The sequence below is a fragment of the Tamandua tetradactyla genome, chromosome X, assembly GCF_023851605.1.
Source record: "Tamandua tetradactyla isolate mTamTet1 chromosome X, mTamTet1.pri, whole genome shotgun sequence".
Classification (NCBI taxonomy): Eukaryota; Metazoa; Chordata; class Mammalia; order Pilosa; family Myrmecophagidae; genus Tamandua; species Tamandua tetradactyla.
Genome location: NC_135353.1, coordinates 7,523,235 through 7,550,776, shown reverse-complemented (window position 1 = coordinate 7,550,776; position 27,542 = coordinate 7,523,235). Strand labels below are relative to the sequence as shown.

At 39.1% G+C, this 27,542-nt stretch overlaps 1 protein-coding gene across 1 annotated transcript; it reads left to right on the top strand.

The window, feature by feature from the left end:
- Positions 1-2,750: 2,750 nt before the first annotated feature.
- Positions 2,751-14,970, top strand: LOC143671675 (synaptonemal complex protein 3-like). Its single transcript, XM_077146912.1, has 10 exons — positions 2,751-2,759; positions 3,452-3,610; positions 4,793-5,006; positions 5,461-5,530; positions 5,707-5,741; positions 10,058-10,175; positions 11,058-11,157; positions 11,818-11,916; positions 14,322-14,426; positions 14,554-14,970. The coding sequence occupies exons 1-10, from the start codon at positions 2,751-2,753 to the stop codon at positions 14,605-14,607; spliced, it is 963 nt and encodes a 320-aa protein (XP_077003027.1). The 3' UTR covers positions 14,608-14,970.
- The last annotated feature ends 12,572 nt before the right edge of the window (positions 14,971-27,542 follow it).

Below are 27,542 nucleotides of genomic sequence, written 5' to 3'. Positions count from 1 at the left end.
ACCCTATCTCATTAATCTATGTGGTGTGGTCAGTCTATTTAAACAACCTAACTCAGCCTTATTTGACATAGAACCTAGAATAGGGAATGAGATCTTAGTATTCTCTAAAAATTGATCTAGTATCCCAATGCATTTCAGAGTGTTCTGGGCACAAAAGGAAAAAGTGTTTGCCAGGTTCCACAAGAGACTCGGAAAAGAAGGTGTGGAACAATTTAACTTCCCCACCTGGGGAATTCCCACTATTTTCTCAAGCAATAGGGACTCGCAATTTACTCTACAATATTTGAGTCCTGCCTAATGTGACATAATGTTTGAGAGTCACTCTCTGAAAATAATCTCTGTGCTGCTCAAATATGGTCTCTCTCTAAGCCAAACTCTTCAAATAAACTCACTACCTCCCCCCATGTGGGGCACGACTTTCACAGATAAAGTCCCTGACACGCTGGGTATGACTTCCAGGGGTTAGCTCCTTGACACCAAAATGTATTCATGATCTAAAGGGGAGGAATAAATAAAGTTTCAGTGGCTAAAATAATTCAAATAAAGTTGAGAGATCATTCTGCAGGTTACTTTAATACAGGTCTCAGCCAGATATTGCCAACACTATTCCAGAAAACCCTAAGGAAAACCCCAGGTTCTATCTAAAATCTGTACTATGTTATATCCCCAATGTAACATACTTATGAATCACCCCTTTCTTCTCCCTTTATTTAAACCTATATTTTTAATTTACTCATTATTAAGTTTATTTTCAGAAAGTTAAACCCTCAGGATGGTTTTAAGCCAATTAAGCACTGATACCCAGAGTTACCAATCTCTCCAAGAAGGACAACCAGCTTCATTCCTCTACCCCACAATGTCAACACCCCTTTTCAGCATGAAGAAGTTAGAATGGCCCTCACCCATATATCCCAGAAAATTGAGGAAGAAGCAAAAACAAAAGGGAGGAATTGTAATTAAGAAATTAAGAATTAAATGATCATGATTATTGAATCATTATATAGATGTTTTTCTCTTTATATATTTTAGAACAGGTAGAAGTAATACCCGAAATTACTGAAACTCAACTAGTTTCACCCTTGTCTATAATTACTACCGAAATGGTCATTCTAATCTGGTCTCAGCCTTGTGGACACTTACTATTGTCATGGTTATTCTAGTCTAGTCTAAGCCCCGTGCATATGTACCTTTGTAATGGTAATTCTACCTTACTCTCAGCTTTGTAAACTTACTATTGTCAAGGTTATTCTAGCTTAGTTTCACTCTTGTGGCCATTCTAGCCTGGCCTCAGCCCTGTGTACACTTACTATTGTAATGGTTATTCTAGTCTGGTCTCAGGCCTGGGAATAGTTAGGATTGTAATGGTAACGACTCTATACCCCACTGTTTGAATCCATAGAAACCTGACCTCCTTTGCCCTGGGCAGACAGATTTTTTGGCTAATAGGCCATCTAATCTCCTGCACAGCAATAAACCCTCTCTCTTTGAAGCCCACGTGTCATACATTGGCTGTTGTATGAATCCAGCTGAGAACACCGTATCTGTTTGGTACCAGGTCCACTAGAGAGCGGGTAAAATTCTCAGCATTTTCCAGCAGTGTTTTTTTGTTGTTCTCTTGGAACTCAGAAAGCTTATCCTGCGAATTCTCTGAAAAGCAAATGTTGAAGATCACCCAGGGTTACTCCAGAAGAAACTTAAGGCATGAGTTTTGCCATACCAGACACCAAAGTTTTAAAAAAGTTTTGGGGACAAAGATAAAAAATCAACCTGAGGAACAGGCTAGAGAAGCAGACTCGGGGACATCTGGAAATGTAAACACATGACAGAAATGGCATAATCAGGACAGCATTCATTATTTACTCAATGATCTTGGGATAACTGGTTTTCAACATGTGAAAAAGTGTGATGAGATCCCTGTTTTAGTTTTCGAGGCTGCTCGAGCAAATACAATGCAATGGGTTGGCTTAAAGAATAGGAATTTATTAGCTTACAGTTTGAGGCTAAAAGACAGTCCAAATCAAGATGTCATCAAGGTGGTGCTTTCTTTCCAAAGACCCACGTTCTGGGGCTGGTTTCCAGGGGATCCTCGGCCCCTCTGTTGTGGGGCACACGGTGGCCTGTTTTAGCCTCTACTTTCTCTTCTGGGCTCGCTGGTTTAAGCTTGGGGCAGCTCCCCATGTGGCTTCTGTTTCAGTCTGTCTGAATTACACTCTGCTGATAAAGGGCTCCAGTAACAGGAGCAAGACCCATCCCGACTGAGGTGGGCCACAGCTTCTTCACTGAAAAAACCTCATCCAAAGATCCTACTTAAGATGGGTTCACACTCACAGGAATGGATTAGATTTAAGAACAGGTTTTTCTGGGACACATACCCCTTCAAACTAGCATAGTACCAAACTGAAACCAGGCACAAAAATGAAATCTAGTTGAAGAAACACCTAAATGAGAAGCAAGACATTTGTAAGGATACATAGAAGAAAATAATCATGACCTCAGTGTAAAGGTGAATTTGTTTTAAAACAGGCAGGAAATCCACAGTCATAAGGATAACTATTGGAACTATTTAAAGAGCTCCTATAAATCTGTAAGAAAGACATAGGGCCCCTCAGAAAAATGGGCAAGGGGACAAACAGCTCTTTTAAGGAGAAGGAAATTCAAAGACCCACCAGACTAGACAAATCCCGATCTTATTAGTGCTGGCAGAAATGTAAAGAAAGGTCTCACAGAAATATCGTTTGACACCCCGGAGAATGGCCAAAGTAAGAGTAAACCCTGTAGGGTGACGGTGAGTATCCATCACAAAGGGAACCCAGTGTGCCAGTGTGAGTATAACTGGCAAACACACAGCCTGGGACCTAGCCAGTCGCCTCCGGGAGACTGAAGGACGTCAGCACACAGGCCACAGGTTGGACTGCCCACAGTCGCACTGTGTACCCAGGCCCTACACTGGGAAGGAAGGTCCCGGATGGCCGTGGGGCAGTCCCACCGTGGGATGGCACACAGCAGCGCAAACGAAGGGCCGGTGGCTGCGTGTGATAATACAGATTCCCTGGCCGGAGACAGTGAGCAGCTGAGTGCTACGGAAACGAAACAAAATGACACACACACAAATAATTTTTTAAAACTCAGAGGAAGGAGGCTATGCTATATCCGCTAAAATTCAGGCGAAGGGCTGTTTCTCTGACTGGCTGAAGGGGAGAGGGGAGTGTGGGAACAACACCACGCGAGGAGGGTCAGAGGCCTTGGGAAGCTGGGCTCCCTGTTGGGCTGTTCCCCACTTACACTTTCTTTGGTGAGCTGCGGACGAATAAGATTGAGAACTTGACTTTGCCCAAGAAGCCGCCAAGCAACAGGTCCAGGTCAGCCGGCAGGTGGTCCAGGCAGCGGCCACTGTAGGGGGCAGGGCGATCCGGGTCCCGCCTCGCGCTTGCGTGCTGTGTCCACCAATCAGCGAAGGGCCCGCCTCAGCAAGGCCGGCTGCTTCAGCGCGCGGAGCTTGAGGCGCCTCAGAGGAACCTCGAGCCCGGACGGAGCAGTCGCCTCTGGTCGAGGACGCGTGAGGAGCGGGAGTGATCGCGGCGGTCCGCGGCTCTGCGGTTCACCCTTCCAGGTGTGAGGAGGGGAGGAGCCCGCGCGGCGCGGGAGTGCGGTCAGGGCCGCCGGTGGCGGGCCACTGAGGGGAAGAGGCGGAGCCCCGAGGGCCGAGCGTGGGGCGCGGGGCCGGGGCGGGTGAGGGGCGCATGTCATCCCCTCGGTGGCGGCTCGCGGCGGGGGGACGGGCCGGGTGAGGGGCGCATGTCTCCGCTCGATGGCGGCTCGCGGCGGGGCCGGGCCGGGTGAGGGGCGCATGTCTCCCCCTCGGTGGCGGGTCGCGGCGGGGGGACTGGCCGGGTGAGGGGCGCATGTCACCCCCTCGGTGGCGGCTCGCGGCGGGGGGACGGGCCGGGTGAGGGGCGCATGTCTCCCCCTCGGTGGCAGGTCGCGGCGGGGCCGGGCCGGGTGAGGGGCGCATGTCTCCGCTCGATGGCGGCTCGCGGCGGGGCCGGGCCGGGTGAGGGGCGCATGTCTCCCCTCGGTGGCGGGTCGCGGCGGGGGGACTGGCCGGATGAGGGGCGCATGTCACCCCCTCGGTGGCGGCTCGCGGCGGGGGGGACGGGCCGGGTGAGGGGCGCATGTCTCCCCCTCGGTGGCAGGTCGCGGCGGGGCCGGGCCGGGTGAGGGGCGCATGTCTCCCCCTCGGTGGCGGCTCGCGGCGGGGACAAGTCGGGTGAGGGGCGCATGTCTCCCCCTCGGTGGCGGCTCGCGGCGGGGGGACGGGCCGGGTGAGGGACGCATGTCTCCGCTCGATGGCGGGTCGCAGCGGGGGGCTGGGGCGGGCGTGGGCGCGGGGCGCCACCCCCCACCGCCCAGCCGGCCCCAGTCAGGGAGGAAGGGCTCGGGGCGCCCCTCGGGTCTGCAGCCGCGGGGTCCCTCAGGCCCGAAGTGCCCGGCCGGGCAGAGGGGGCGGACGGCCAGGGCGCGCCGCGGAGCGGGGAGGGAAACGCGGAAGAGGCCATGAACCCAGAGAACCCTGCCTCGAGGTCTCTGATGTGAGCGCGGCGGATCCATCTGGACTTGGGTCGGGACTCAGAGGTCTCAGAGATCTCTCTTTTGTTGTTGTTGTTGTTGATGTTTCTTTGTTTGTTTGGCTGGTTGGTTCGTTGGGTTTGGGGGGCAAGGCCCGGGAATCGAACCCGGGTCTCCCTCATGGAAGGCGAGTATTCTACCACTGAACCGCCCGTGCACCCCCAAGAGATCTCCTTTTAAGATGAGCCACCAACCCACGATGGCGCCCTCTGGGAGGAGGCGTTGGAGGAAATTCTGGAGGTCTGCTGAGGAGGAGGAGAAGGAGGAGGAGGAGGAGGAGGAGGAGGAGGAGGAGGAGGAGGAGGTGTTGGCGGGAGCCCCGGACATGCGCAGAGCAGAGAGGCAAGATCCCACTCCTGCGGAGGAGGACAGCGCCGAAGGTACCCTGGGTCCCAGAGCTTTGCAAATAGTGACTTAATGGCAGTGACCCACGGTCCACAACCCGTTCGTTTTGAACCCACAGTCTTTTAAACGGTAACAGACGCCTTATACTTGGATGGCGTTTTCATGCTCTGTGTTTCTCATTCCATCCTTGGGAGAGAAGCTCCTGAAGCGTCTGTTCCTGCCTTTGACAGGCGTGATATCCCCAACGTCTGATGTATGATACATAGTTTACTAGGACATGAACCTTTCAATGATCTGCAGAACTGTCTCTCTAAAATGGTCCTGAACGTCACCTGACTGGCAGAGGAAGGACTGCATTTATAGGTCCGTTGGAAAACCTTTTGTTGGCAAAAGAAAAGAGACTCTGAAATGAAAATGTCCGCTTCATTATAAATTACAAAAATTGCTTACCTAAGTTAAAAATGTTCTTCTGTTTTATTCTCAATGCAGGAAAGACTCCAACAATTGATGAGCATGGGATAAGAAGACCATCTGCAGGAACAATTGAGGAAGAACTGGGGTAATGTGTTTAAAGCAATTTTTGCCCATGCATTAAAGTACTTCGAGAAAGGTCTACTTTGGCTCACGTAAAGAGCATTGTACATAAAACACTTGGCAGGACTTTTATTTCTTCCAAAACACACAGGATATTTTACATGTCCCTAATTAAAATCTTTTAATGTGATTTCTTCACAGGGGTGAAGTACAGAATATGTTGGAAAAAGTGGGAGGTATGTTTTAGGAGATATTTACACTTAAGGAAAATAGTTTTAAACCATGTAACTTATATAATAGGAAATGTCAGTCGGTGGCCTACATGACTGTAATTTCATGCCTTGTTCTCACGTATAGGATTTTTGTCTAAGTATTTAATGCGATGTAGCTTCATAGATTTCCTTGCTTACCTTTTTACATTGTTAATGTGAAGAGTGAGAATGGCACTAACAATGGGGAGATAAGAATGCTGCTTTATTGTATGCTCGTGCGAATTTAATGGACTGTGGGATAGTAGAAGAAAAATGAATGGAAAAAGTTTCTTCGTCCTTTGTGTTCATAGAGTGATACATCTGTTTTCTTTTCCCCACCAGTTTTGTATTTTCTCAGTTTCGTTATTTTCCTGGACTTCCCAATGCTTTTTTCATTGGGAGAGGGTAGTGTAAATGTAAGCCTCTAAAATAACTCTTTATTGTTATTTTTCCATTAATAAAGTCTGTGGTATAGACAACTAAAGTCAGCTTTGTCGGTTAGTGACAGATGTATAATCATGTCCAAAAGCTCTTCAGTTTTCAAATGCCGTGCCAAATATCAGTTACACTTGCCTCGTTAGAAGACAATACTCTTAAGAAAATAAGAGTCAGGTTTTGGCTCCTCTATTTGGGTCAAGCAAGTATTTTTGAAAGCTTATGTGTTTGGTGGTGAAAAGGCTTGATTTGGTGGGCTCTCTTGGAAATTGACTACTTTGAATGGATACTGGAAGTATAGCATATTTGGCTAAGAGTGTAGCTACTGGAAAGTAAGCATTGATGGACGATCCATGGACATACAATCATATTCTTAGCAAAGCATTTTTTTGAGAATTGAAAAATTTATGCAATTCCGTAAAAATGTGGTATAAAAAGTTCCAGTGCAAATTCCACATGGTCATGGTGTGTATAGTCATCTTCATATGCTGTTGGATGTGTTTTGTTAATATTTTGTCAAGGGTTTCTGTATCTGCATTGATGCGAGAAATTGGTCTGTACTTTTCTTTACTTGTGATGTCTATCTGACTTTGTTTAGCAGGGTAATATTGGCCTCATAGAATGAGTTAGTGTTCACGTCTCTCTAATTTTTCAGGAGAGTTTGAGAAGTACTGGTGTCAATTGTTCTTTGAATTTTGGGGATGTGTTCACAAGTGAAGCCATCTGTATCTCAGCTTTTCCTTGTTGGGAGGTTTTTGATTACTGGTTCAATCTCTTTACTTGTTATAGATCTGCTGAGATCTCTATTTCTTCTGAGTCAGAGTAGGAATTGGTCCACTTCACCCAACTTAGTCTAATTTGTCGGCATACAGTTAGTTGTTCATAGTGTAGTCTTACGATCCTTTTAATATCTGTAAACTCACTTTTGTTTCTGATGTTGGACATTTGTGTTTCCTCTTTCTCTTTTCTCTCTCCCCCACCCCTCTTTGTCAGTCTGGCTAAAAGCGTGTCATTTTATTAATCTCGAAGAACCAACTTTTGGTTACATTGATTGTCAGAACTGTTTCTGTATTCTCTCTTTCATTTATCTCCACTCTAATCTTTATCATTTTCTTTCTTCTGCTTAGTGCAGATTTAGTTTGCTCTTCTTTATCTGAAGATGTATTGGGAAGTGACTAATTTGAGATAGTTTTTCTGTTTTAATGTAGGCGTTTGCAGCTAGGAATGTCTCTCTGAGCACTACTACCTTTGCTGCATCCCATATGTTTGAGTATGTTCTGTTCTCATTTTCATTCATCTCTAAGAATTTTCCAGTTTCACTTCTGATATCGTCTATGACCTGTTGGTCACTTAATAGTGTTTTGTTTAGTTTCCATATATTTGTGAATTGTCCAGTTTTCCTCCCATGATGGAATTCTAGCTTCATTCCACTGCAGTCTGAGAATATGTATCTTATGAGTGCAGTCTTTTTCAATTTATCAAAACTTGTGTGATGTATTAGATGGCCTATCGTGGAGAATAATCCGTCTGTCCCTGAAAAGAATTTGTATTCTGCTGTTGTTCAGTGACATTTTATCTACCTATTAAGTCTGGTTGGCTTATACTGTTGTTCAGGTCCATGTAAATGCTCTGTCCAGAACTGAAAATGGTGTATTGAAGGCTCCAGCTTTTTTTGTAGAGCTCCTGATTTTCCCCTTAAGTTCTGCCATGTGTTTGCTTCAAGTATTTTGGGGCTCTGCTGTTAGGTGCACACACATTTTGAATTGTTATATCATCTTGATTGACCCTTTTATCAATGTAAAATATCCTTCTTTGTCTCTTGTGGCAGTTTTTGACATAAACTCTATTTTGTCTGATACTACTATAGCCACCCTAGTTCTCTTTGCTTACTGTTAGCGTGGAATATTTGCAACCACCACCCTCCCTTTTGCTTTCAGCTTATCTGTGTCTTTGTACCAAACGTGAATCTCTTGTAAACAGCATATAGTTGGTTCATGATTTTTTTAAAAATTCATTCTACCAATCTCTGCCCTTTGATTGGAGAGTTTAATCCATTTACATTCAAAGTAATTATTGATGTGGCAGAACTTATTTCAGCCATTTTGACATCTGCTTTGTATAAATTTTATACTTTTGTTGACCATCATTTATTCCTTTGCTACTTCTATTGTGTTTCGTTTATTTTTTGTAGTGAAACATCTTGGTTCCCTTGTCATTTCCTTCTCTGTATAATATTAAACATTTATTTCATGGTTACTTTGAGGTTTACATTTAACATCCTAAATTTATAACAGTCTTTTCTGAAGTCTTGTCTGATATCAACCTAACTTTAACAGCCAACACAGTCCCTGCTCCTACCCTTCCTTTCCACCTTTATGTTCTTCTTATAAGTTATATCTTTATATTCTGCATGCCTGTATATTATGTAGAATTATGGCTATTTTATACATATATGTTTGTATTTTAGGTCACATAAGAAAAATAGAGTTGCAAGTCAAGAATATAGTAATACTGGCATTTATGTTTACCCACACAGTTACCCTTTCATGCATGGTTTTTGTTTTCATGTGGCTGTAAGTTTTCTATCTAGTATACTTTCCTTTCTTCCCGAAGGGACTCCCTTTAGCATTTCTTGTAGGGCAGATGTGGTGGTACCAGACTCCCTCAACTTTGTGTGGCTAGGAATGTCTTGATCTCTCTTTCTTATCTGAAAGACACTTTTGCCAGATATAGCAATCTTGGTTGGCAGGTTTTTTTTTTTCTTTCATCACTTTAAATATGTCCCCCCGTCCCCCCATTTTCTGGACTTCTTGGTTTTTGATGAGAGATGAGGATATCGTGCACACAGGTCACTTCTCTTTTGCTTATTTTAGGATGCTCACTTCATCTTTGGCCTTGACAGTTTGACTATTATGTGTCTCTATGTGATTCTCTCTTGAGTTGGTGTCCCTTAGGCTTTGTTTAAGGGTTTTCATTATTTTTTCTTTCTCGTCCTCAGATGGAAGCATTCCAATTATTCTATCTTCATGTTCACTGGCTCTTCTTTCTGTTCAAATCTGCTCTTGAATTTCTTTTATAATTCATCTGTTGTACTTCTCAGTGCTAGAATGTGTGTTTGGTTCCTTTTTAAAAATTTCTATCTCTTGCTACTTTTATTAATGTGTCATTTTCCTGATTTCCCTTAGTTCTTTGTCCATGTTTTCCTTTAGAGTGTCAGACTTATTTAGGAGAGCTGACTTAACATCTTTGATTTGTAATTCTAATATTTGGGCTCCCTTAGGAATAGTTCCTGTGACTTGATTTTGTTCCCTGAAATGTGCCAACTCTTCCTCTTTCTTTCTATGCCTTGTGATTTTTTTAAATTGAATTTTGGACATTTGAATATTCTGATGCATTATCTCTGGAAATTAGATTCTTCCTTGTTCCCAGTGTTAGCTGGTTTTGGTTTTTATTTGTTTGCTCGCTCTTTTTTCTTGATTGTTTCCTTTGATTATTAAAGGCTAGAGTGTAAATTGACTCTGTGTTGAAACTCTCCTTTAAAGCTTAACCCAGTTTATGCTGAGCCTATTGATCAGCTTGAGATAAGCATTTAGGGTCTTTCCAGATGTTTCTCAGCATACATTTTGTACTGGGCATGGATTAGCTTTCTAATCCCAGCATGAATGTATGCTCCTTATTTCTTTATTTCTCCTGTAAAAATAGAGTCTTCTGCTTCTCCTGCTCTTGGGCCTCAAGATGGTATTTTTTTTAAATATATGATCATTCCATTCTACATATATAATCAGTAATTCACCATGTCATCACATAGTTGCATATTCATCATCATGTCAAGATGGTATTTTGATGAATGTTTGTTTTCTATATAGATGAAATTACAAAATCTCTTCTTGCAAAGAGGAAGAGACTTGAAATGAATACCAATGCTTCACTGAATGCCAGTAATCAGAAAATGGAGCATGTGTGGAGAGCACAACATGAGGAAAGGTAAGGTTGCTGGGTTTTTTTTAGAGCCATAACATTTTTATCACTTCTTAGTATTTTTGGATGCAAGGAAAAATACCTTACCTTTTATTATATTGGAGCCTTTAGTGAAAAATATGTTTGACTTGATTTTTCTAAAAGCAAATAGCTCCTCTACTCTCTCATTCCTTGAAGTGATATACAGAGAGAGAGATAGAGGTCAGTCAATAAAATTACCTTCCCCCCCTTTTTAATAACAAGTGAGTTTTTTTCACTATAAAAGCAATTTGAAAGCATTGCAGATAAAAAAGTTTTATATTTTAGACAGATTGGGTTCACTCTTCTTTTGTTCAAAATCTTTTGTCGTCCCAAAATGGGGGAAAAGTTAAGCAAAATATTCCTGTTTGGAAATCCTATATGATAAGTAGATACAATATCCTCAGCGAATCTGTTTATCATATCAAAACCTATATGCCATTCAGTAAGAGAAAATGAAAAACATAATCTACTCGTAGGTAAAATAAGTCTTTCCAGAACATTTTTACTTACAGTAAAACTTGTTTAGTTTTCAAGAGCTAAAGTTTAAAGTATGTGGGTTAGCTACTCTATTGGCCTCTTAAGAAAGATAGTGCTGGAGTCAGAGTAAATTATCCACTTGACTTCTCTTTTTTCCCTAAGCAGATTTAAGTTGCTGTTATTTCCTTCTTCTTTTTTTTTGGCATGGGCAGGCACTGGGAATGAAACCTGGGTCTCCAGCATGGCAGGCGAGAACTCTGCCACTGAACCACCATGGCCTGCCCTCCTTCTTCTTTTATACTATGAATCATATCAAATCAGCTTTGTTTTGCATGTGTTTACTTTTTCATATCATCATGAAATGACAGTGTTCACTCTTATGTTTTGCAGGAAGAATCTTAATTATGAATATTCTCAGCAGTTTGTGACTTTGTTTCAGCAGTGGGATGTAGATTTGCAGAAAACTGCGGAGCAAGAAGAAAAACTAAATGTTGGTATCAGCCTTAGCTTTATATTTAATCTCTTGTTATCAGTATCTCAAGTAAGCATGGAGAGCCTGGCCTTGTAGTAGACCCGTGGAACTGAACCAGGTCCACTTCTCATTATTGCCTCTATATTTCTGCCCTGATGACTGAAAGCCAGAGAAGCACAGACATATACCAGGGATATATGTAGCTGTTACAATCACCAAAAATTAGCATTTAATATTCTCAAGAAACAAACTTTCCTACTCAGTGAGTGGTAAATAGGATTATTATATTGGTTTTATGTTTGTGGTGAACAAAAATTATTTAAACTTAGTCCTAACAGTTCTTGAAATAAACAATATTAAATATGTTGGTTTAAAAACTATTCCTTTTAACCTTAATATAGAATTACTTTTGTTAAATTTTAAATTTTAAAGTTGGTTATCACAACTTTGTGTGTGTGTGTGTGTGTATGTGCTGTATGTCGGGGTCACATTTCATTATTTTTCCATGTGAGTTTCTTGTTATTGCAGCACAATTTGTTGAATTTTTGTTTGTTTAGTTTCATTTGTTTGTTTGGGAAGTGCATGAACCAGGAATCGAACCTGGGTCCCCCTGATGGCAGGCAAGAATTCTACCACTGAAGTACCCTTGCAACCCACAACTTTGTTTTGTATTTGTAGGATGTGTTTCGGCTGCAACAAAGGATTTTTCAACAATGTAGAATTCTTCAGAGCCAGAGACTGAAGGCCATTAGAAAGTTGTATGAAGAATTCTTAAAGGTCTGTTGTATTTGGTTAACATGTTAATTTCTCTTAAATGTGTATGTGGAAGTAGAATTTACTTTTCTTCTTTCTGAATTTGTGGGGGGAAAATCTTGGCTATGCATTTTAGTTCTTGTTCTTATTATACATTTAGTTTTCTTGTTTGTATTCATTGTTCCTGATTTAACATAAATGTTATATTTTTATATTTGGGATTCATTAATGGTTACTCAAAAGAGGAAATGATGAATTGGCAGCTTTACTTACCAATATACATATCAAGTATAAATTGATATTTTGTTATCAGTTTAACTATAATTTTCTGCTCAGCATCTAGCTTTTTCAGAGAGTGGTGGTAATTACATAGTTAAAAATAGTAAGTCTATAACATTTCTCCACATCATTTGCCTGCTTTGTGTCCCCAGTGTTCATTAAATAAGAGATATGCAAAAGCAATGAATCAGTCTCTCTTATTTTCAAATGTATTGTATGAGTGTTTTATGTCACGTTTGCTTTTCAAATTATTACAGTGACTGTAAATGTCTGTATAAGTCAACTTAGAATCATGAGATGACCCAAGCTATAATAGTTAACAGAGGGTGGTTGGAAAAGCCAACAGAGGATTAAAAATTTGTGGCTTGAGAGTTATCTGCTGGCACATTTGTACATTAGCAAATTGTGATCAGTGACTGTGACCTCATGTTCATGCAGACATATAGTTATTTTTAGTGACAATTCAGAGAAGTCAGTGGGATCCTGTATATACCCCTTCTTTTTTTGCTGTTGGGGGCTTCTTTTAGATAATCTTGTCCGAATACATGTGGAAAATGTCACTCTTTTAACTAATTAGGAGGGTATAAACAAAGTAGCAAAATGGTTTTAAAAGACATATCTTTTAAATAGTTTTAAAATAATCATACACGCACACACACACTGGTTATTTTTATAGTGTTTTCAAGTAGAGAACTTGTTGGTTTGCTCCATTGCTCTCTGAGAAAGTTATTAATTGGTTATGATGTTTTGATAAAGTACTAGAAAAGATATATTCTAAGTGTTATTACTAAACACTACCTTGATTCCTCCGTTTCCCTTATCTGTCACATCCAACCACAGTAGGCCAGGTAATTTGTTATACTGCAGCGGTTCTTTTTGTGTGTGTGTGTATGTGTGTGTGTGTGTGTGTGTGTGCTGTATGGCAGGGGTCACATTTCATCCTTTTTCCACCTGAGTACCCCATTATTGCAGCACCATTTGTTGAAGTTTTTGTTTGTTTGCTTGTTTGTTTTTTGGGAAAGTGCATTGGTCGGGAATCAAACCCAGTTATCCTGCATGGCAGGCTAGAATTCTGCCACTGAACTACCTTTGCACCCCCTCTGCGATGGTTGTTTAATTTCTTTTCATTCCCTCCTGCTTCTCGACTAGTTCAGGACCTCATCATTCCTTGACTGTACTATTAAACCCTTCTCTGATTTCTCTATTCTATAATCCATCTTTCATAGGTCTACCGTATTACCTTCCCCCCCAAATGTTTCTTCCTCCTATAAAAACTCTCAGTAACTTCACAGTGTAAATTCTTATGTTGCCAAGATCTTTTCCGTAACATGGCCCCCTTTTTAAGCTCCATTTACTACATTCTTACTTTACTCTCATACTTCCAGTTGAATTGCTTTCTCTGAAATGACTTACCAAGACTTCCTTGCTTTTTTGCCTATGCTGTTCTCCCCTTTTTTGTTTACCTATTATAATCATATTCCTTTGCCAACTAAATCAGAATTAATCTCTATCTTCCATCACATAGCCACAGCGAGTTGCATTTACATACCTATCATAAATTTTCATGTGATTTTTGGTCATATGTTTCTTTGTCTCACTGGAATAAGGAAGAGAGATCACATTTGCTTTTTTTAATCCCGCCACAGAACTTAACATGGTATATACTTTTTTATGTAATAGGCATAGGTCAGCATTTATTGAATGAATAGTAAACATTTAAAACTTAGTGTCTTTCATAACTTGAACTTGAAGAGCTCACTTTATTCCCTCTAAGGAAATCATATTATATGAACTGTTAGTCATAATAAGCAGGTTATTGCCTTGTGTTTAGAAAGCTTAATAGAGGTTTCCCAAATTGTGGCAGATTGTTTCCTCCATCTTGACCTTTGCAGTTCATTAACCCATTATTTCAAGCACAATACACTGCTGTTGGACTGATTATGATCTTTGGCCCAAATGTGACAGTTATCACTTCGCTAGTGGGTATTTCAGTCTTCAAGTATTATTTTTAGAACATTTTTATCTGGAAATAATAATGTGCATCATTTGAATATTTTTAAGGTTCTTGCTTTGGAAATTTAATTGAACACATTTAGAACTTGAGATGAAAACAGGTGCTCAGTAACTAAAGTAGACTTTGTTTGTTTTAGTGTATTGAGGAGTTGGAGAGGAAGCATGAAAATCATCTTACTGAGGCACAACGGGAACTGAAAGAAGAACTGGCTTTGATGCAGAAAAAAATATTGATGGAAACTGTAAGTACATTTATTTTAAATTGAAAACTAAGGGTTAATGTAAACATTGAAATATTTTAGTTGCCAAAATACATATGATATATCTAAATATTAAACACATATTTTTATATCTCCTTTCATGTAACAGCAACAGCAAGAGGTGGCGATGGTTCGACAATCTCTTCAGTCCTTCTTACTCTAGAGATGACAGTTGTTCGAAAATTTCTTCAATCATCTTTATTCTGAACTCATTGAAGAAAGAAGTTGAACCTTAGTTACATGTTTATCTAAATAACATTAGCTATGTTAAACCACATTGCAGTGGTTTGAAAATTCTTCTTTAAAACATTGCATCTTGTTAACCTTTTCCTTCTTTGCTATTGTAGGATCTCCTTTCAGTTATACCCCAAATAATACCTAGACTGTTATGTAAGTGCAGCAACTCTAAAGTCTATACAGGTCAAGCTTTCAGCCCTTTGATAGTAATCGTAAATTTTTTCTGCCCAATATATTGTCAAGTGACTTTTAGCAATAAAGATCATTTAATTTTAAGTTTTGGCCTCAGTGTATCTGTATGAATCCCAAGAGGTAAAAAGCACAAGCATGGAAGGTTACATTGACCTCCCAGTGAGGGTGGGGGCAAGAATACCAAATCTATCTTATATGTAATCCTTTTTTATATATGCATTGTTAGAAAGCCAATTTTAATAGAAGTAACACTTCAAAAGAAAATCTGTTTTATTGACTTATAAAAGTTACTACAAGCAACTTAAGTTTTTGTTCTGAAAAATATTAGACTGATTGAAATTGTTAAGACAACTGAAGGAGATATAAAATTACCTGTTCTGAGGCAGATTCATGAATATGCATTTCTAATGTGATTTAATTGGGTTTGGCCCACTATTTAATTGAGTTTGGTCCACTATTATACTACACATGCCCTTAGCATTAATTGAAAGCATTTCATTAGCATTGTATACACGTTATTGGTTATAGTTTAAATATTTCATATCTATCTGCAGAGGTAAATTACCTAGGATGTTTTGTTTTCCATGTTACTATTCAGTGTGTATATGAAGTTTCATTTTACATTCATCTCCAAAGTCAAGTAATTCTTATGCCTTGCCTTTTATAATGTGCTTTTTTTTTTACGTATTGCAGAATGAAATCTTCAGGTGGTGGCATTTGATTCAATATGAGATTGCTTAGCATTTGTGTGGAATGCCAACGAAATAATATTTTTCTGAGTTAATGGCTCTCAATTCATAATTTAAAACACACACACAAAAATATATATACCCATTAGGAGGAGAGGAGTGATTTTCTCTTCTTGTTCTGTATGTTTTAAATTGTAATTCTTACGCCTGTTAAGTAAAATAAAATGGCTGCCTGCATTGGGCATTGTTCAGAGGGACTGGTTTCCTAGAAAGTGTTTTCCAAAAGACAAGAGGCGCAATTGACCTGCAGTGGCTTTCCCAGAAAATGAAACAATGGGAAGTTGCAGAAAGTCAGTACCTGGTGATAAACCAGTTTTGATCCGGTAAAAATAGCTGATCAGAATGAACAAACACCATACTAATCAACGTGTACCTTCTCTCCACTTTGCAATCCCCTCCCTCCATGTAAAATGAAAGCAACAGCCCATCAGAACACTTCCTCACTTGCTGCATTTGCCGTACATCAACTGCCCCTTTCCACCCCTTTGGTGGAGCTCCTTTCCACAAGTGGTTTGGATGCTGCCCGATTCGTGAATAGCAGACTGTTCAAATATACTCCCCAAGGTAATATATCGTACCTTATTTTATTTTTACACCCCTATATTGTACCCTTCTCATTTTAAGATTTTCCAAGTTATAAACAGGTCCACGTGAGTTCTGGTTTTCCAACTGTGATAACTTTTATGGGAAGAGGTTAGTCCTTTGTGGTGAATGAATATTTGACATTTATGAAACAGGTTACTTTTTTTTTTTTATTAATTAAAAAAAGAATTAACAAAACAATTAGAAATCATTCCAATCTACATGTACAATCAGTAATTCTTAATAACATCACATAGTTGCATATTCATCATTTCTTAGTACATTTGCATCGATTTAGAAAAAGAAATAAAAAGACAACAGAATAAGAATTAAAACAATAATAGAAAGGAAAAAAAACAAAAAAAACAAAAACAAAAAACCTATACCTCACATGCAGCTTCATTCAGTGTTTTAACATAATTGTATTACAATTGGGTAGTATTGTGCTGTCCATTTCTGAGTTTTTATATCCAGTCCCGTTGTACAGTCTGTATCCCTTCATCTCCAATTATCCCTTCTCTTTTTTTTTTTTTTAATTAACGGAAAAAAAGAAATTAACCCAACATTTAGAGATCATACCATTCTACACATGCAATCATTAATTCTTAACATCATCACATAGATGCATGATCATCATTTCTTAGTACATTTGCATTGGTTTAGAAGAACTAGCAACATAACCGAAAAAGATATAGAATGTTAATATAGAGAAAAAAATAAAAGTAATAATAGTAAAATCAAAACAAAACAAAACAAAACAAAACAAAAACCTATAGCTCAGATGCAGCTTCATTCAGTGTTTTAACATGATTACTTTACAATTAGGTATTATTGTGCTGTCCATTTTTGAGTTTTTGTATCTAGTCCTGTTGCACAGTCTGTATCCCTTCAGCTTCAATTACCCATTGTCTTACCCTGTTTCTAACTCCTGCTGAACTCTGTTACCAATGACATATTTCAAGTTTATTCTCGAATGTCCGTTCACATCAGTGGGACCATACAGTATTTGTCCTTTAGTTTTTGGCTGGATTCACTCAGCATAATATTCTCTAGGTCCATCCATGTTATTACATGGTTCATAAGTTTATCTTGTCTTAAAGCTGCATAATATTCCATCGTATGTATATACCACAGTTTGTTTAGCCACTCTTCTGTTGATGGAGATTTTGGCTGTTTCCATCTCTTTGCAATTGTAAATAATGCTGCTATAAACATTGATGTGCAAATGTCCGTTTGTGTCTTTGCCCTTAAGTCCTTTGAGTAGATACCTAGCAATGGTATTGCTGGGTCGTATGGCAATTCTATATTCAGCTTTTTGAGGAACCGCCAAACTGCCTTCCACAGTGGTTGCACCCTTTGACATTCCCACCAACAGTGGATAAGTGTGCCTCTTTCTCCGCATCCTCTCCAGCACTTGTCATTTTCTGTTTTGTTGATAATGGCCATTCTGGTGGGTGTGAGATGATATCTCATTGTGGTTTTGATTTGCATTTCTCTAATGGCCAGGGACATTGAGCATCTCTTCATGTGCCTCTTGGCCATCCGTATTTCCTCTTCTGAGAGGTGTCTGTTCAAGTCTTTTTCCCATTTTGTAATTGGGTTGGCTGTCTTTTTGTTGTTGAGATGAACAATCTCTTTATAAATTCTGGATACTAGACCTTTATCTGATATATCATTTCCAAATATTGTCTCCCATTGTGAAGGCTGTCTTTCTACTTTCTTGATGAAGTTCTTTGATGCACAAAAGTGTTTAATTTTGAGGAGTTCCCATTTATTTATTTCCTTCTTCAGTGCTCTTGCTTTAGGTTTAAGGTCCATAAAACCGCCTCCAGTTGTAAGATCCATAAGATATCTCCCAACATTTTCCTCTAACTGTTTTATGGTCTTAGACCTAATGTTTAGATCTTTGATCCATTTTGAGTTAACTTTTGTATAGGGTGTGAGAGATGGGTCTTCTTTCATTCTTTTGCATATGGATATCCAGTTCTCTAGGCACCATTTATTGAAGAGACTGCTCTGTCCCAGGTGAGTTGGCTTGACTGCCTTATCAAAGATCAAATGTCCATAGATGAGAGGGTCCATATCTGAGCACTCTATTCGATTCCATTGGTCGATATATCTATCTTTATGCCAATACCATGCTGTTTTGACCATTGTGGCTTCATAATATGCCTTAAAGTCAGGCAGCGCGAGACCTCCAGCTTCGTTTTTTTTCCTCAAGATGTTTTTAGCAATTCGGGGCACCCTGCCCTTCCAGATAAATTTGCTTATTGGTTTTTCTATTTCTGAAAAATAAGTTGTTGGGATTTTGATTGGTATTGCATTGAATCTGTAAATCAATTTAGGTAGGATTGACATCTTAACTATATTAGTCTTCCAATCCATGAACACGGTATGCCCTTCCATCTATTTAGGTCTTCTGTGATTTCTTTTAGCAGTTTTTTGTAGTTTTCTTTATATAGGTTTTTTGTCTCTTTAGTTAAATTTATTCCTAGGTATTTTATTCTTTTAGTTGCAATTGTAAATGGGATTCGTTTCTTGATTTCCCCCTCCGCTTGTTCATTACTAGTGTATAGAAATGCTACAGATTTTTGAATGTTGATCTTGTAACCTGCTACTTTGCTGTACTCATTTATTAGCTCTAGTAGTTTTGTTGTGGATTTTTCCGGGTTTTCGCCGTATAGTATCATATCGTCTGCAAACAGTGATAGTTTTACTTCTTCCTTTCCAATTTTGATGCCTTGTATTTCTTTTTCTTGTCTAATTGCTCTGGCTAGAACCTCCAACACAATGTTGAATAATAGTGGTGATAGTGGACATCCTTGTCTTGTTCCTGATCTTAGGGGGAAAGTTTTCAATTTTTCCCCATTGAGGATGATATTAGCTGTGGGTTTTTCATATATTCCCTCTATCATTTTAAGGAAGTTCCCTTGTATTCCTATCTTTTGAAGTGTTTTCAACAGGAAAGGATGTTGAATCTTGTCGAATGCCTTCTCTGCATCAATTGAGATGATCATGTGATTTTTCTGCTTTGATTTGTTGATATGGTGTATTACATTAATTGATTTTCTTATGTTGAACCATCCTTGCATACCTGGGATGAATCCTACTTGGTCATGATGTATAATTCTTTTAATGTGTTGTTGGATACGATTTGCTAGAATTTTATTGAGGATTTTTGCATCTGTATTCATTAGAGAGATTGGTCTGTAGTTTTCTTTTTTTGTAATATCTTTGCCTGGTTTTGGTATGAGGGTGATGTTGGCTTCATAGAATGAATTAGGTAGTTTTCCCTCCACTTCGATTTTTTTGAAGAGTTTGAAGAGAATTGGTACTAATTCTTTCTGGAACGTTTGGTAGAATTCACATGTGAAGCCATCTGGTCCTGGACTTTTCTTTCTAGGAAGCTTTTGAATGACTAATTCAATTTCTTTACTTGTGATTGGTTTGTTGAGGTCATCTATGTCTTCTTGAGTCAAAGTTGGTTGTTCATGTCTTTCCAGGAACCCGTCCATTTCCTCTAAATTGTTGTATTTATTAGCGTAAAGTTGTTCATAGTATCCTGTTATTACCTCCTTTATTTCTGTGAGGTCAGTAGTTATGTCTCCTCTTCCATTTCTGATCTTATTTATTTGCATCCTCTCTCTTCTTCTTTTTGTCAATCTTGCTAAGGGCCCATCAATCTTATTGATTTTCTCATAGAACCAACTTCTGGCCTTATTGATTTTCTCTATTGTTTTCATGTTTTCAATTTCATTTATTTGTACTCTAATCTTTGTTATTTCTTTCCTTTTGCTTGCTTTGGGGTTAGCTTGCTGTTCTTTCTCCAGTTCTTCCCAATGGATAGTTAATTCCTGAATTTTTGCCTTTTCTTCTTTTCTGATATAGGCATTTAGAGCAATAAATTTCCCTCTTAGCACTGCCTTTGCTGCATCCCATAAGTTTTGATATGTTGTGTTTTCATTTTCATTTGCCTCGAGGTATTTGCTAATTTCTCTTGCAATTTCTTCTTTGACCCAGTCGTTGTTTAGGAGTGTGTTGTTGAGCCTCCACGTATTTGTGAATTTTCTGGCACTCTGCCTATTATTGATTTCCAACATCATTCCTTTATGGTCCGAGAAAGTGTTGTGTAAGATTTCAATCTTTTTAAATTTGTTGAGACTTGCTTTGTGACCCAGCATATGGTCTATCTTTGAGAATGATCCATGAGCACTTGAGAAAAAGGTGTATCCTGCTGTTGTGGGATGTAATGTCCTATAAATGTCTATTAAGTCTAGTTCATTTATAGTAATATTCAGATTCTCTATTTCTTTGTTGATCCTCTGTCTAGATGTTCTGTCCCTTGATGAGAGTGGTGAGTTGAAGTCTCCAACTATTATGGTATATGAGTCTATTTCCCTTTTCAGTGCTTGCAGTATATTCCTCACGTATTTTGGGGCATTCTGATTCGGTGCGTAAATATTTATGATTGTTATGTCTTCTTGTTTAATTGTTCCTTTTATTAGTATATAGTGTCCTTCTTTGTCTCTTTTAACTGTTTTACATTTGAAGTCTAATTTGTTGGATATTAGTATAGCCACTCCTGCTCTTTTCTGGTTGTTATTTGCATGAAATATCTTTTCCCAACCTTTCACTTTCAACCTATGTTTATCTTTGGGTCTAAGATGTGTTTCCTGTAGACAGCATATAGAAGGATCCTGTTTTTTAATCCATTCTGCCAATCTATGTCTTTTGATTGGGGAATTCAGTCCATTGACATTTAGTGTTATTACTGTTTGGATAATATTTTCCTCTAACATTTTGCCTTTTGTATTATATATATCATATCTGATTTTCCTTCTTTCTACACTCTTTTCCATATCTCTCTCTTCTGTCTTTTTGTATCTGACTCTAGTGCTCCCTTTAGTATTTCTTGCAGAGCTGGTCTCTTGGTCACAAATTCTTTCAGTGACTTTTTGTCTGAGAATGTTTTAATTTCTCCCTCATTTTTGAAGGATAATTTTGCTGGATATAGGAGTCTTGGTTGGCAGTTTTTCTCTTTTAGTATTTTAAATATATCATCCCACTGTCTTCTAGCTTCCATGGTTTCTGCTGAGAAATCTACACAAAGTCTTATTGGGTTTCCCTTGTATGTAATGGATTGTTTTTCTCTTGCTGCTTTCAAGATCTTCTCTTTCTCTTTGACCTCTGACATTCTAACTAGTAAGTGTCTTGGAGAACGCCTATTTGGGTCTAATCTCTTTGGGGTACGCTGCACTTCTTGGATCTGTAATTTTAGGTCTTTCATAAGAGTTGGGAAATTTTCAGTGAAAATTTCTTCCATTAGTTTTTCTCCTCCTTTTCCCTTCTCTTCTCCTTCTGGGACACCCACAACACGTATATTTGTGCGGTTCATATTGTCCTTGAGTTCCCTGATACCCTGTTCAAATTTTTCCATTCTTTTCCCTATAGTTTCTGTTTCTTTTTGGAATTCAGATGTTCCATCCTCCAAATCACTAATTCTATCTTCTGTCTCTTTAAATCTATCATTGTAGCTATCCATTATTTTTTCTATGTTTGCTACTTTATCCTTCACTTCCATAAGTTCTGCGATTTGTTTTTTCAGTTTTTCTATTTCTTCTTTATGTTCAGCCCATGTCCTCTTCATGTCCTCCCTCAATTTATCGATTTCATTTTTGAAGAGGTTTTCCATTTCTGTTCGTATATTCAGCATTAGTTGTCTCAGCTCTTGTGTCTCATTTGAGCTATTGGTTTGTTCCTTTGACTGAGCCATATTCTCAATCTTTTGAGCGTGGACAGTTATCTTCTGCTGCTGGCATCTGGGCATTTATTCAGATTTCTCTTGGTGTTGGACCCAGCAAGGTTGTAATATTTTTCTGTGAAATCTCTGGGTTCTGTTTTTCTTATCCTGCCCAGTAGGTGGCGCTCGTGGCACACATTTGTCTGCGGGTCCCACCAGTAAAAGGTGCTGTGGGACCTTAAACTTTGGAAAACTCTCGCCGTCCTGGGGTTTCGCTAGCCGAAGCGGCTTGAGCCGGCCCGGGGTCCGAACGCAGGGAGGGTTGCTGGTCGCCGCAGCCAGGGAAAGAGCCCGTCCGAATTTCCTAGTCGGCCCTGGGCAACAAGCGTGGCGGGAGGGCGCCAGCGGCAGCGGCCCGCCCGTGAGAGTGCACGTTCCCCAGGAGTCACAGGTTTGGAAGGGGCCTCCCCCACCCGTCACCGTTCTCCGCGGCCTGGGGGTTTCCGATCCAATTCTCTCAGTTGGTCCGGGGGCTGCGCGTGGTGTGGGCGCCAGTCGCCTTGGTTTCAGGGGACCACCTCTCCAATTCTCCCAGCCGGCCCGGGAAGGGGGAAGGGAGTAACTCCGGCCGCTTGCCACCCCGCCCGGTGGGGCCCGCGCGCCTCCGCGATCTCACCCGAGCTGCTTCTCTCAGCCAGCCAGCCGTTCCAGGATGGGGTACGCTGTCTTTTTTATCTCTGTTGTGGCTTTGGGCGCTTTCTGTATCGTTTCTACTCTCCTAGTAGGTGTCCTGGAGAAGAAACTAAGATCCGCGCGTCTTACTAAGCCGCCATCTTCCAGGAAGTCCCTTGATTACTTTTAAAAGATGAAGCATTTTGGAGAAACACGGAGCTGATAGAAATGTCAGGAGCCTACAGAGCCTAGAGAAAAAACAGAAACCTTAGAGCTGCAGAAAATTCACAGCAGAGCTTACATGGATGCAGACAGGTGGAGAACAGAGACACAGATATTTGGAGGTGCTTGAAGCCCAGCAGACATTACCATGATGTGGTAAGCAGGCCAGAACCTGGGGAAAGCCAAGGGAAGATAAGAGTTTAAAGCCAGCCCCAGAGGAGCAAACCCCCACACAGACAAAGACTGAAAGCAATGGAGCCCAGGAGCAAGGGACCAGCAAATGCCAGCCATGTGACTCCAGCTGACAGAGCTGTTCCAAACCAGTTGACACATCTCTGAATTAAGGTATCTTTCCCTGGATGCTTTAGTTTGGACATTTCTATAAACTTCGAACTGCAAACTTGCAACTGAATAACTTTTTGTAAAAAGCTTTTTGTAAAAGCTGTTCCAGTTCAGGTATATTGCATTCCAGCAGTTAACAAACTGACATAACCACTTATAAAGAAAAACACAAGGTGGTGCAATGGTGGCTCAGTGGCAAAATTCTCGCCTGCCATGCCAGAGACGCGGGTTTGATTCACTGCATCAAAATTTTGCCTGCCCGTGCAAAAAATGAAAAGAAAAACACATAAAACTGACTTCAGACTACTCAACAGGCACCTTGGAAACAAGAAGTCAATGCTATGATATATTTAACATCCTGAATGAGAAAGGTATTCAGCCAAGAATTCTTTATCCAGTCAGGTTATCCTTCAAAATTGAGAGAGAGATTAAAATATTCAAAGACAAACTTTGAGAGAACTAGTCAACTAAAGACCTACACTTTATAGGAAATACTAAAGAGAGTCCTAGCAGTTGAAAAAAAAGGCAAGAATAGGAGATCTGGAGGAAGGCACAGAATTGAGGAATATGAGTAATGGTAATTTAAAATTAAAAAGAGCGATAAGGAGAATAGTATATAGAACTGACAAATAAAAACTAAAGTACAAGATGATAGACAACAACTGCTTACTTTTTTTCTTTGTATGCTGTATGGTGGGGTTCACGTTTCATTCTTTTTACATGTGAGTGTCCCCTTATTGTAGCACCATTTGTTGAATTTTTTTCTGTTTTTGTTTGGTTTTTTCATTTGTTTGCTTGCTTGTTTGTTTCTTGGAAAGTGCATGGGCCGGGAATCAAACCTGAGTCTCCCACATGGCAGGTGGGAATTCTATCACTGAACTACCCTCGCACCCCAACAACTGCTTTTAGTGTAATTACTTTGAACATAAATGAACTAAACTCACCAATTAAAATATACAGACTGGCACAATGGATTTAAAAACATAATCCATCTGTATGTTGTTTACACAAGATGCAGCTTAAACTCAAGGACACAGATTGAATGTGAAAGGACAGAAAAAGATCTGCTATGCAAGCTGTAATAAAAAGAAAGCAGGAGTAGCTATACTAATATCAGACAAAAGATACTTTAAATGTAAAGACATTATAAGAGACAAAGAGGGACACTACACATTAATAAGAGGGACAATTCACCAAGAAGAAATAACAATCATAAATGTGCATGCTCCCAATCAAGGATCTCCAGAGTACATGAGGCAAACTTTGGAAAAATTGAAGGGAGCTATAGACATGTCAGCAATAATAGCGGGAGACTTCAGTACACCACTCTTCACTACAGATAGAACAACCAGACAGAGAATCAACACGAAAATAGAGAACCTAAACAATGGGATAAATGAATTGGATCTAATGGACATATATAGATCATTACAGCCCAAAACACCATGATATACATTCATCTCTAGTGCACATGGAATGTTCTCCAGGATAGAACATATGCTGGGACACAAACTGAGTCTTTATAAATTTAACAAGATTGAAATTATCCAAAGCACTTTCTCTGATCACATCAAAATGAAACTGGATTAATAATCACCAAAGAACCAGAGCTTTCACAAATATGTGCAGATTAAACAACACTCTTTTTAGAAATATTTTATTGAGAAATATCCACACAAGTACAGTCCAAACATATTATATAATCAATGGCCTACAATATCATCACATAGTAAAAAACACACTCTTAATCAGTGGGTAAAGGGAGAAATTGGTAAATATCTGGAGATGAGTGATAACGAGAATACAACATATCAAAACTTCTGGGACGTGGCAAAGGCAATGCTGAGAGGTAGATTTATTGCCCTAAAGGCCTATATTAAAAACCAAGAATGAGAAAAACTTGAGGATTTAACTGCTCACCTGGAAAATTTAGAGAAAGAACAAAAAAATTAACTCCAAAGCAAATAAAAGATGCGAAATTATAAAGACTAAAGCAGAAATAAAGAAACTGGAGAACAACGAAACACTAGAAAGAATCAATAAAAATAAAAGTTGAGAAAATAAATAAAATTGATTGACCCCTACCTAGACTAATAAAAGAAAAAGTAAATAGTACACAAACAAGTAAAATCAGAAAAGAGAGAGGTGTTGTTATCACAGATCATGAAGAAATTTAAAAAATCTAAGAGAATATTATGAACAAGTATATGCCAACAAACTAGGCAACTTAGATGAAATGGAAAAATTCCTAGAAACACACGAATTACCAATACTGACTCAAAAAAAAATAGAAGATCTCAATAAACCAATTACAAATAAAGAGATTCAATCACTCATTAAAAATCTTCCAACGAAGACAGGCCCATGACCAGGAAGCCTCAAAAAGAAATTTTATCAAACATTCCAAAAAGAACTAACATCAATCCTGTTCAAATTCATTCAAAAAAATAAGGAAAAAGGAATGATATTTAACTCATTTTATGAAATTAACATGATTCTAATACGAAAATCAAATAAACACACTACAGGAAGGAAAACAACAGACCAATTTCCCTAATGAACACAGATCTAAAAACTCTTAACAAAATACTAACAAATTGCATCCAATGCCAGATTAAAAGAATTGTAAAGCATGACCTAGTGGGATTCATATCAGGAATGCAAGCATGATTCAACATAAGAAAATCAATCAATATAATACAGCATATTAACAATCAAAAGGGAAAAATCATATGACCATATTAATTGAGGCTGAAAAAGCATTCGACAAAATCCAGCATCATTTCCTGATGAAAACACTTCAAAAGGCAGGAATCAAAGGAAACTTTCACTATATCATAAAGAGCATATATGAAAAGCCCATAGCCAGCATCATACATAATAGTGAAAGACTGAAAGCATTTCCCCCAATGATTGAGAATGAGACAATAATGCCTATTATCACCACTATTAGTCAACATTGAATTAAAAGTCTTAGCTGGAGTGATTAGACAGGAAAAAAAAACAGGCATCCAAATAGAAAAAGAAGAAGTAAACTTTCATTATTTGCAGATGCCATGATCTTACACTTAGAAAACCTTGAAAAATCTACCACAAAGCTATTTGAGCTAATAAACAAATTCAGCAAATAAATTTCAGCTAATGAACAAATACACAAGCAATGATCTACCTGAAATGAGAATTAAAGAAAACAATTCCATTCAAAAGAGTGACCAGAAGAATCAGGAATCTAAGAACAAACCTAACCTGGGATGTCCAGGACTTATACACAGAAAATTACAAGAAATTGCAAAGAGAAATTTAAAATGACCTAAATAGATGGAAAGACATTCCATGCTCATGAATAGGAGGGTTGAATGTCCTCAAGATGTCAATTCTACCCAAACTGATCTACAGATCCAATGCAATACCAATCAAATTCCCAGAAATCTACTTTAAAGACTTGGAAAAGCTGGTTATCAAATTTATATGGAAGGGAAAGAGATCCCAAACATGTAAAGATATCAAAAAAAAAAAAAAAGAAGAAGAAGAAGAGCAAAGTGGGAGAAGTCTTACTTCCTGACTTTAAAGCTTACTATAAAGTCACAGTGGTCAAAACAGCATGGTACAGGCACAAATACAGAATGATCAACCAATGGAATAGAATCGAGAGTGCAGAAATAGACCACCAAATTTATGAACATGTGATCATTGGTAAGGATGCCAAATCCATTGCACTGGGATGGAATAGTCCTTTTAATAAATGCATATGGGAGAAATGGATTTCAATAGCCAAAAGAATGAAAGAGATCCCCTACTTTACACCTTATACAAAAATTAATTCAAAATGGATTAAAGACCTAAATGTAAGAGCCAGTACCTCAAAACTTCTAGAAGTAATGCAGGGAAACATCTTCAAGATGTGTTAGTAGGAGGTAGTTTCTTAAGTTTTACACCCAATTCACTAACAGCAAAAGAAAAAATAGACAAATGAGAACTCCTTAAGATCAAGAGCTTCTGTACCTCAAATGACTTTGTTAAAAAGGTGAAGAGGCAGCCAGATCAAATGGAGAAAATATTTGGAAGTCACATATCAGATAAAGGCTTGATATCCTGTGTACATAAATAAATTTTACAGCTAAACAACAAAACAACAAACAACCCAATTATAAAATGGGTGTAGGAAATGAGTAGGCACTTTTCTGAAGAGCAAACATGGATGGGTGAAAAGTACATGAAGAGCTGCTTATCTTCATTAGCTATAAGGGAGATGAAAATTATGACAACAATGAGATATCATATCACACCTAAAAGAATGTCTGATATTAATCAAACAGGAAACTACAAACATTGGAGAGAATGTGGAGAAATTGGAATACTTAT